General features: G+C 38.0%; 1 protein-coding gene across 1 annotated transcript in view; it reads right to left on the bottom strand.

Annotated features, from left to right (window-relative positions):
• Positions 1-7,970, bottom strand: part of LOC143039956 (ceramide-1-phosphate transfer protein) — a 30,884-nt gene extending 22,914 nt beyond the window's left edge. Inside the window, exons 1-2 of the mRNA XM_076210430.1 lie at positions 7,455-7,970; positions 7,093-7,150 (exon numbers count right to left, since the gene is read on the bottom strand). Of these exons, the coding sequence (XP_076066545.1) occupies positions 7,093-7,150; positions 7,455-7,678 (282 nt within the window). The 5' untranslated portion in view covers positions 7,679-7,970. The remainder of the gene's footprint in view (positions 1-7,092; positions 7,151-7,454) is intronic.
• Positions 7,971-12,526: the final 4,556 nt, after the last annotated feature.

Genomic DNA, 12,526 nt, shown 5'->3' with positions numbered 1-12,526 from the left:
CCTCTTCTCTTCCTCACCTCCATTTCTCACCCTATCCAGCTTAGTGTCCCCTAACATACTTCACAGACATTTTATCTTAAACAAATTTAAACTCCTCTCTTCTGTTCCATGTTTCTGTCCCATACAGTCCTGTCGGCACAATCACTCCCAAACTATTCTATCGGTATGTGAATGGTAAACTTAAAAACAAACAGGAATTGGTGAAACTATGCCAAGGAAACATAGAATACACAGAAGATTTAGAGATGGCCGAAGTCATGAACAATCACTTTAAATCTGTTTTCACCAGAGAGAAAATACCGAATTGTGACATAGACAAAAACAAGAAATCTCCCCTCATGAATGAGTTTACAGCATCACTAAAGGAAATATCAGAACATTTATCAAGGCTGGATGTCAGAAAATCACATGGCCCGGACGGTATTGCAAATTGGATTCTAAAGGAGTGCAAAGAAGAACTAACAGACAAAATACACATCTTAATAAACAGCTCACTCAAAGAAGGAAAGATACCCGAGGACTGGAAAAACGCTAACATTGTACCAATACACAAAGGAGGAAACAAAGAAGAACCCACCAACTATAGGCCAGTATCACTAACAAGCACCATTGCCAAAATTTGTGAGAAAATAATCAAGAATAGATGGGTAAAACATCTGGAAGACAATGACATATTAAACCCAAGACAATTTGGATTCAGACAAGGAAGATCATGCTCCACAAACTTAATATGCTTTTACTCAAGACTAATAGACATAGTGCAAGAAAGAAATGGATGGGCTGATTGTGCATTCCTAGACTTGCAAAAAGCCTTTGACAAAGTACCACACAGAAAACTACTAAAAAAACTGGAACACATAGGAGGAATACAGGGAAACCTACTAAAATGGATAGAGGACTTTCTGACTGGTAGAAAGATGAGAGTAGTGCTCAGAGAAAAATATTCAGACTGGAAAGAGGTGATCAGTGGAGTACCGCAAGGATCTGTGCTGGCACCAATAATGTTTGCTATCTATATGAATGACATGGATGAGGACGTGAACTGCTACATGAGCTTCTTTGCCGATGACGCCAAACTGCTAAGGAAAATAGAAACTGATGAGGACTGTGAAGCACTGCAAGAAGACCTAAATAGGGTATGGAACTGGAGTCAGAAATGGGAAGTGGACTTTAATACTAAGAAGTGTAGCATAATGGAGTTTGGAAAAAGCAAAAACAGAATATCAGGAAAATATACAATTGGAACCAAAGAAGTAAAGAAAGTAGGATCCGAAAAAGATTTGGGAGTAATTATCACGAACGACTTGTCCTATGATATACAGATTAACAAAATTGTCGGGGAGACTTACAACTTGCTAAGATCAATAAAAGTGGCGTTTACATACTTGGACGAAGACATGATGAAAAAAATATTGGTTACATTGATAAGGCCTAGATTAGAGTATGCAGCGACATTGTGGTCCCCCAGTACCAAAAAGAATATAAAGAAAATAGAAAGAATCCAAAGAGCAGCTACAAAAATGGCACCTGCACTTGCAAACCTATCATACGAAGAGAGATTGGCTAAACTGGAGTTACCGACACTGGAGCAAAGAAGAGAGAGAGGTGACCTATTGACCATCTACAGAATCATGAAAGGCACAGAGGTACTCGATAGTGAGAACTTACTTAACTGGGACAAAAGAAACACAAGAGGACATGGAAAGAAAATAAAAAAACATAGCTATAGAAGAGAACTGAAGAAAAACAGTTTTCCTCATAGAGTTTTGGACACTTGGAACAAACTGGACAATGAAATAGTATGCGCAAAAACCATTCATGAGTTTAAAAACAAACTAGACACTGCAAGATACAAAGGCGGGACAACACGAGCATAGCTCCCCTTCCCGCAAAATACAACTAGGTAAATACAACTAGGTAAATACAATCATCTCTTAGCATTCATTCCCAAATGTCTATTTCTCATTACACTTTTGAATCCCCCAAGGCATTTACTTGTTTCTCTCAATCAACATTCTACCTCCACTCCTTCCTTTTCCTGCCACATTCTCCCCAAAGTATCTAAAGCTATCCACTTCCTCCAACCTCTCTCCCTTAATATTCACTTCCAAATTGCCACCATTCTCTCCCCTTGTACATCTCGTCGCCTTACTTTTACCCATATTTATCTTCCACTTCCTTCTTTTGAACATCTTCCCAAACTGTCACTAACTTCCTTAATCCCTCCTCTGACACTGCAACTGCCTTATCTCCCATTTTTCTCAATTTTTTTTAAACCATCTCCAATCCCCAGCCCATAACCTTTGCATACCTCTTGCACCACCCCATCAATGTATACATTGAACAGCCATGGCGACATGACACATCCCTGACAAAGTCCCACCTTTACCTCAAACCACTCACTCTCCATTTCTAATTCTAACATAGGCTCTACTACTATCATAAAAACTCTTGACTACTCTTAACAGCTTTCCTCCTATCCCATATATCTGCAATACCTCCCACAATGCCTTTCTGTTTACCCTGTCAAACATTTTCCAAATCCATAAAACATCTTTTGCCCACATTCACTTTCAGATTTCTCTTCTCACATAACCCTCCCAAACTCCACAGCTAGGTGGCCATGAAAGATGGATGGCAAAGCTGACCTTTTCTAAAACCCTTTAACCCTCTCACTTCCACTAGGAGATGCAGCTCCAAGAAGCTGACTCTTAGTCTCTTGACTGGGGCCAAGATCTCTCTTTATTAACTTCTGTTGTATTTATTACACTCTTTTCACAGGTGGACAGCTGACAAACTGTGACTACTACCCTCCCCTAACAGATAAACATTTGCTGCCAAGAACACTCAAACATACCTCAACATTTAGAAGTTTTGCAGATAACAGAAAGTGTGCTTCCCCTCAGTTGTCGTCATTGATGGTGCTCACTTCTGACCCTTAGAACACTTGGCCTTACATTCTATACACACATGACATTCACTCTTCACATAACATATCTTGTAATAATAGAAAACTTGAAGAATGGTTGTATATGGATGATGTTGTGATTGCATGAGGAGGAACGGGCAGGGGGGTGGGGTAGTATGTGTGAGTAAATTTTGATGCAGCCCGAAGGGATTTCTCCCCGTCCTCTCCTTATATGCAAGGGGGGACGGAGAGGGGGGGTCGCCGATTAAATGAAGCGGCCTTGCTGTGGATGTGCTGTGTCTTGCGACACTGCTTCTGACCCAGGGCGGTGGGCAGGGTGCAGGGATGACCCGTCATCCAGGAGGTGCTCAGATGAGAGGGAGGGTGGGAGGGGTGTGGAGTGTATTTAGGGATGAAATGGGTGGGAGTGTTTTTATGCCTTTCCCTTTTTGGCTACCTCCCTTGGAAGGGGGAAAAAGCCTTGGTATATGTATGTATGTATGAAACTAAATACATTTAGAAATAACTGCTGCCACAAGAACCACAAGATTTAAGCAGCAAAAAGAATAGTGACTGGCTGTCCTAAATCAACACAAACAGAACACTGACTCAAAAGCTAAAATCCTTTCTAAAGAGCAGCACATTAGGATGATGGACACACAATACTGTACAAGAACTCCTGAAACCAATATACCAGTCAATCTGTTGCCCTGGTTATCTCCTGCAGACTTGCTCCATCAAGAAACTGGACACAGCCACTAGTCTAGCCCATAGGTCATTCAGTGGAGAGACCTGGTGGAGCTGTCTGGCATGGAGGTCAGACAGCTTTAAGATGAGGTCCCTCAGAAACAACTCAAAGCTCAGTCCATGGAACTAGGTTTTACATAGAAAACTGGGTTTGCGGTAGTGAAAACCACATCCCAGGAGGAGTGTAGCTGTGGCCAAAGCCATCACCTTTGCCCTATGCACTTGGACTGTTGGGGAAGGTAACACTTCCTGCTGGGAATTGGAAAGAAGTGTGGGATTTGATCCTGCAACTAGGAAGATTTAAAACCTTTATGATTCTGAATGCAAAAATGATTGCAAAAATTAAAATTGCGATTGCTGAGGGACAGAAATTGGAATGAGCCAAAGTTTTATCTGAAATACTACAACAGTCTGTACTTGGTCCTTTACTGTTCCTTTTTTTTATGTATATAAATTATATTGATAACTTATTTTATGAAATACTCAAATTTGCAAATGACAGCTATGCAGGGGGTCTGAGTTACAAGGGAGTTCCATTCCTATATCATGTCATAAACCATTTTTCAGCATAGGTCAGAACCAGCCTACATAATCACCTTTCATGGCGATTGTTTTCCTTTTCTTTAATGCACTGCCATCAGAAGTCTACCTTATGTTTGGGAGCAAATGATAAAGAGTAATCAAAAATCGTACACAACCAAGATTGACCAACACTTCCTTCCTTGGTCTATTGTTGCATGATGATGTATTACTCTGCCATGCTCACCCACTAGTTCTTTGTATTACTATCATTTGAAGAAGAAGAAGAAAAAAAAAAAAAAAAAAGGGAACGGACAAGGATAAGCACTGCAAGCAACGTAACCACAAAATGGCAGAAGTTAAGAAAGTTATAAACTAAGGACTCCCTGTGTGGTAAAATCACTTGTCAGGAAGATCTTGACGGTATTAATGAGAGTTTAAAAAGACCTGGTCAATGATCAGATTCTTGGGATAAAAGATTTAATGTGGACAAATTAAGTACCTACATCATGGTTACAGTAATCTATATATGATAAACAGATACGAGATTAGTGAGGCTAACAGTGGGAAAGAGGTGTTATAACAAGAACTTGAATCCAGAGGAACATACATCCATATATCAAGTATTATCAAGAAAGGTAACCAAATAATGGGAAGCATTAGGTGAACAATAAACAATAAGAGTAAGATCAATATTGTAAGTCAATCCCTGGTAACCTCAATGAGTATTGCCACACCATATAGTCAGAAAGATGTGTCCAAAGGAAGATCAACAGAACAATACCAGCTTTAGCATAAAACCCATATGAAGCCTGTCTGATGAAAACTTGTCTATTGTCTTTAAAAATGCGATGGCTGAGAAGTGACTTAAAGAATACAAAATTATGCTCAACTTGGAAGGATGGAGTACCGAGGAGGCTTTCATCAACATAAATTCAACTAAGGGGAACTGGAATATGAAGTGTGAACTGCAATCCAGATTAACTATTAGAAAGTATTTTTTTCATTTAGGAAGAAGTGGTTGAATGAATCCTCTGGAAAAGGAACTTTCAACTAAAACAATGAATGACTTCAAGGAGAAAATCAGAAAATTACTCAGGCATGCAGAGGGGTAATTAAAGAACCAGTGAAGATTTCTTGCCCCATTTGTCAGCCTTAGGTGTAATTACATCCCAAAGTAGGGATGAAAGTTATGGTAAGTTATATGCATGCCATGACTGATGGGTCTAAAGTCCCACACTTCAAAAAACATTCAGTAACTAAATATGAAGACAATTGCACATTCACTATCCACATTCAACAAAATAATTCAAATATAATATAAGGAACATCAATGAAGTTATGTAACCATATTTAACACTGCAAAAGAATACTAAATATTTAAGTTTATAATCAGATTACCTTAAATTCCTGCCCCCACTGATAGCAACTAAATATAATACTTTGATATAACAGCGCAACTAATACAAATATCATCTTTGATACAATAACACTTTCCCTCATACTCAACACAGGGGTGCAACATGATCTCACTGCCCTGCATTTCATTCTGGAGGCATCAGTGGCAGTCACACCTTAAACCCAAAACAGTATATTAGGTCATGTCAGATATTAATTTCTGTGGTTACATTCATAGTGTAAAGATTATATAAAGACCAATAGCTGATACTTGCTAGTAATGGTCCTGCAATGGAGGGAATCATCTCTCTACTACCTGTTTTTAAACCTGCATCTAAAGGTGCAGGACCAAGGAACTGGCACCCAGTCTCTGGACTATGCCAAAGATCTCTATCACCTACAACTGTTTTTCCTTCACCTTCTCACACAAGGAGAGCTGATAACTGGCAACTGCTCTTCTCTCCTATTCTTTCAACTAGTGACAGAAGAAGCAGTCTCACACTAATAAAACAGACAAAAGTGCAAAGTTTATTGAAATAAACACCACAACTCACTTGGAGCCTTTATCAGTACAATGTTTTGCTTGCTACAACCTTTTCAAGTACATAGACATAGTACACACAACTGGGATTAAACAAGTCATGTGTATTACAACTATGTACTTGAAAAATCTGTAACAAGTGAAATGTTGTGCTAATAAAGGTTCCGTCCTCACTTGTGGTGTTTATTTCAATAGATTTGACAGCAACTGCCACTTTCATACAGTGCAAGGTTTCTTCCGAGAGAACTACTGAAGGGCCTAAAGATCAGAGCCAGCCAATCAGTGAATGCAGGTTTCCAATCCGTGAATCTTGGGGCAACAATTATTACTATTAAAGAAAGCATATTTATGTCAGTTCTGTTCTAATAATACAGAAACACATTCTGTGGAGTAGTTAGGTTAGGATAGGTTAGGAGCTACTGGACAATAAGTTTAATGTTAAATATCTGTGCTTGTACGTCACTCCCAATTTGCTTTTGTCACTGTTTTATGGCAATAGTATAGTAATAAACCTTAGTAAAATATACTCTGGTAACAAAAGCAACAACAAAATATTAATGCATATGCAAAGGTTTCATTTCCACTTGCAAACTTATCAAAGGACCATCTGACCACGATTGATAGAGAAACAGCACAAACAAATCTAATCTGAACTATATTTTCTTTTGAGTATTATATTTGTTTTTAATCTTGTTATATAATCTCATGAATTAAGTTATAAATTAATATTTCCAAAGTATTAAAAAATACTCAACAAAGTTCCGACTAAAACAAGGCTCTACATATTACAAGAACATACAAGCCACGACACTCTCTACTTACATAATTTGTCATCCATCTACTATATCAAAAAACTGCATTATAATAACTGCAACTACAAAAGCCAAGACCCATGGAGTCAACCACTACCAATTACCATGATCAAGCTGTGACCTAAAATATTAATCAAAAACAGCTTAATACTGAGGAATCTCATTACCTTCTTTTTAACATCTGATGCCACAAATGTAAAAACAGATCCTAATAATTCAATCAGTCTGGAAGGAAGAAAACATATGGATCAGAGCAGGTTTGTAAACAAAAACATATTACATAACTTCATTGTTACTAAGGGGTTGGTGAGGTTTTAAGTGGCACACATATGCAAGGTTAAGGATCCTTTTCATAAGTCCGTCTTTCCCATACATTTACGGGTCATAAAGTGAAGTAATGTCTGATCATGATTATGGTTCATGCGGGGTGATCATTAATTTAAATTAGGTGAACTTAGATAGGTTGATATTGAAACTATATTAGAAAAACTTATTGAGATAACATCATACTCCCTGGGGTAATACGTACTTGATGATTTCGCTGTATGCACGAAGATAGCCCTCCATGTGAATTTCACCGTCAGGTTTTCTGCAGGCCTTAAAGCCATCAAGCACAACTTGCAGGTCAAATGGTGGCTCGCCCTCCAAACCTCCAGGCACTTCCATCTTCTCATTCTCCATTGATTCTGGGTTTAACGGCTCTTCTGGCGACGGACTACCATTATTTTGTTCTCGCTCGACAGTGGCCATCATCAGTGGTTTGACCAATGAATGATGATTTATATGGTGTCAAAATTATGAAGTGCGTAATTTCTTTCTAACGGCAACGACGTGCTACCGCCTTCTTCACCGCAGCAGACGCTTCTGGATGACAACTCAGTACCGTCCCTGCCCAGCAACAAATAAACACTGGCTTTACCTTCTGGCAGTTCTGGGATGATTACGAGTGTTCTATACGTAAAAAAGTGTCCAACTAACTTATATGCACTAACGACAATTAAAAATTATCTTAGTCTATTTTGTTTCAGGGAATTATTTGATCATTCCAGTACAAACTTTCTGGCACGTTTTGCGTTTGGCATCCCTTGAGTATGTAAACAACATCAGCTGATACAAATTTTTCTTTTAAAATGTCAAGATATAAACATGGAAGAAAATATATTGAAGTGAAGCTCTGCAGCACACGAATCAGCCTCATTACAATATAATATGTATGGTGTCTGTTTGAGACAGTTTACAATTTTGCACATAAGTGAATCATATTTGAAAGTTCTGTAGTTCGCGCTATGTACATTATTTCACTGCGCACTGAACCTGAAACAGTCGCCATAATGACGACTATTAAGCCACGCGTTTATGATATATATGCACATATATACATATACATATATATATATATGTGTGTATATATATATATATAGTGTATATATATAATATATACTGTATATATATATATATATATATATGTATATATATATGTATATATATATATATATATGTATATATATATGTGTGTGTGTGTGTGTGTGTGTGTGTGTGTGTGTGTATATATATACATATATATGCATATATATACATATTTATACATATATATATACATATACGAGGGTCATTCAAAAATTTCTGAGCCCCCCTTCACAAAATTTTAATCAGAAGATTTATTACAAAAACTTTATTTGTCACTTTCAATATATTCTCCATTCTTGGTTATGACGGCTTCCCAGCGCTGAGGAAGTTTGGGAACACCATTTCCCAGGCCTTCACGTTGGATGGTCTTCAGGCGGTTGGAAACGGCGATGTTTATCTCATCTTCGTCTTGAAATCGTTGACCACGCAGCGGCTCTTTGAGGATTGCAAACAGGTGGAAGTCACATGGAGAGAGGTCTGGGTCTCATCCCCGGTTACTATTCTGTCCAAGAAAGCATCTCCTTCCCTCCTGAACCGTCGAAGATGCACACGAGCCAGTGTGATGCGGCAGGCCTTCTGCTCGTCGGTGAGGAGGTGTGGAACCCACCGCGCACACTTCTTCCGCTTCTGCCGTTTGTTGTGGAGGATATCCCAAACGTTTCCTTCAGATATCCCAACCTCCAAGCTGATCTCCTGTACTGTCAGACGCCGATCTTCTGCTAAAAGCTCCTGCACCAGCGCCACATTGTCGTCTGTGGTCGCTGTTCTTGGTCGTCCACTTCTGGGGGCATCCGAGACTTCTGCTTCTCCTTCACGAAACTTCACCGCCCAACGCTTCACAGTGGAAAGGCCAGGTGCAGATTCTTCACCAAGAACTTGGGCAAGTTCTGCGTGGATGGCAGAAGCAGATTTGCCCAGAATAACCGAAAATTTGATGATCGTTCGCACTTCTTCCTTTGAGAAGCTCATATTTCCGAAATGGAACAAAGTATGTTGATCAAGGTCGTCTTTATACTAGTAAATGATGAGTATATTTAACAAAATTCAGCTCAATGTTACATTACACATATACAATTAGGACCTAGAAGTTTGATCACGTTTTGTTCACTGTGGCAAATTTTATGAAGGGGGGCTCAGAACTTTTTGAATGACCCTCGTACATATATATCTATAATATATATATATATATACATATTTATATATATGCATACATATATATATATATGTATATATATATTTACTTAGTTGTATTTTACGGGAAGGGGAGCTATGCTCGCGTGTGTCCCGTCTTCATATCTCGTTTTATCTAGACTGTTTTTAAATTCGTGTATCGTTTTTGCACACACCACGTTTTCATCTAGTTCTAAATGTCTATTACCCTCTGGGGAAAGCTGTTCTTTTTCAGGTCTCTTCTATAACTGTCTTTCTTGATCTTTCCGTGTCCTCTTGTATCTCTACTATTCCATTTTATTAGATCCTCTCTATCAATAGTTTCTATGCCTTTTATGATTCATGTGTGTATGTGTGTGTGTGTGTGTGTATTTATGTGTCATTATGATTGTATGGTATGTTATATGTTAATATCAAGGAACGCGTTTATGTTAATATATGAAATTACTGTTGCTGTTTCATAAAATGACGGTGAGACTATTTTATTACAATTATTTAGAGGAAAACAGAAACACAATTTTATTGGAAAAAGTGACTTCAGTGTCCAGTAAATCAGAAAAGTACCAAAATAAGAAATGGTAATTTTCAACACAAAAGTTGATATCATATTTTAAAATCTGATTATGAATCTTACAAATTAGGTCCTGGTGCTTATGTGGGTTTTCAGAGATAAGGAGGGTAATTATCTTTGATGCCCCTAATTCTTTCTCCTGGAATCTTATTGCCACTCTTGTATATTTCATAACTTCGTGACATACGAATTATATGTCTAATAACTATTTGGAATGGTGAATTATATTTTAGTGGGACAATGAGTACAAATGTAGGTTTACAAGGAATTAGATTTATGTATGTGTGTATGTATGTATGTATGTATGCATGTATGTATGTACGTATGTATGTATGTGTGTGGGTATGTATGTATGTATGTATGAATGTATGTATGAATGAATGTATGTATGTATGTATGTATGTATATATGTACGCATGTATGTATGTATGTATGTATGTATACACATATGTATGTATGTATGTGTGTATGTACGTTTGTATGTATGTGTGTATGTATTTATGTATGTATGTGTGTGTATGTATGTATATATTTATGTATGCATGTATGTATGTATATATGTGTGTGTGTATGTATGTGTGTGTGTATGTATGTATGTATGTATGTGTGTGTGTGTATGTATGTATGAATGTATGTGTGTATGTATGTATGTATGTATGTATGTATGTATGTATGTATGTGTGTGTGTATGTATGTATGTATGTATGTATGTATGTATGTATGTATGTATGTATCGTTTGATACAACCTTTGGAGAATATCATAGAATATTCAATTTATAATATATTCATTTCTCTATTTATTTATTCATTTGCATATCTGTTAATTAATTTACTTATCTATTATTTGTTTATTAATCTAATCTCGTTTATTCTTTATTTATTTGTTTATTTGTTTATTTATTTATATTTGTATTCGTTTTTTTATTTATCTAACCATTTATCTATTTGTGTATCTATTTATTTATGTCGGTTATGTGTGTTTGATAAATGTTAATAAGTTTTAGTATCTGGAATTAACTAACTTTTATCCCGTTGCGTTTAGCGGAAAACATACACGCATTTCTTTCATTATTTCTGTTCATAATCTATATTTTGTCATTATTATGACATCATCATAATTCCCATAGTCTATGTCCTCATCACTGAATTATAACATAATTTTGGACAGCTGTCTAGGGCCGGTCTGGGCAGGGTAGGTGGTGGACGTAAGGGCCAGTTGTCAGCTCTCCACATGTGAAGGAGAGGATACCGAGACCGAGTGCCAGCTCCTCGAGGCTGCACCTCCAGATGCAGGTTAGGGTGTTCATGAGATGTGAAGACAAGTAGAGGGGAGTTTACACACACACACACACACACACACACACACACACACACACACACACACACACACACACACACACACACACACACACACACACACACACACATATATATATATATATATATACACATACACGTGTATATATATATATATATATATAATTTATATATATATATATATATATAGATATATATATATATGCATGTCGCGGCCGCCACTACGGCGGTCCGGGTTCGAATCCCGTCCAGGGCTGAAATAATTTCAGTATCACTGCACTACGAGTCGTAACTTCAACTCTCGTGGGCGGGGAGTTAGGGTGTGTGTGCGTGTAAGGTCACAACATTACCCATAGATCGGTCATATATGAGCTCTGAGCCCTCTTCCGGGAGGGGGGAGGGAAGAGGGAATAACTGTCGATCATGAATTCAACACGTGATCCAAGACCATGGTGAATTATATTGTGTTTTGTAACCACGTGGGAGTTGGGGGAGAGTTACCCTTTTACGGAAATCGGGGTGGAAGACTCACCAAATTGCCTTTAACGCACTCTGAACTATCTACTGCCGCTACATACAAACTACAATCAAACTACGAGTACATGCTACGTACTACAGCTACATACAGTAGCTACAAACTGCAGACAGCTACGTGCCGCAGATGTTTGGCAACGTTTAGATTACGCTGGAGGGGAACTCTGTGAGTCCCCATTCAACTTTCATTCAGAGGTTACCTCCCTAACGATAGTCATGGCCGCAGACTTGGCTACCAGCTGTCGTTCTGCGCGTTCATTCACGCCGGAAACCAGTCTCCTAAAGGCGCCAGGACCTAGAATTCTTGTTGCCCGATGTTCCAGATTAGGCTTCTTCTTTACTAATAAAACGCTTTAGTACTCGGGTCTTCATTATGACATTAGAATAGAATATTAAGTCGATGTTGCGAATCAACCGTGGTAAGTCTGAGTTTTTCTTTCCCAGGGTGAGAAGTTCCTTCGTCAAGTTTAAGGCCAAGTGTGAGTTTGGAAGGAAAAGATGAAGAAGAAGAAGAAGAAGAAGAAGAAGAAGAAGAAGAAGAACATGATGGCGATGATGATGATGATGATGATGATTGATGATGATGATGAAGAAGAAGAAG

The sequence above is a fragment of the Oratosquilla oratoria genome, chromosome 27 (genome assembly GCF_046742065.1).
Source record: "Oratosquilla oratoria isolate Oo_2021 chromosome 27, ASM4674206v1, whole genome shotgun sequence".
In the NCBI taxonomy this organism is placed as follows: domain Eukaryota; kingdom Metazoa; phylum Arthropoda; class Malacostraca; order Stomatopoda; family Squillidae; genus Oratosquilla; species Oratosquilla oratoria.
This window is presented reverse-complemented; position numbering and strand designations above follow the sequence as displayed.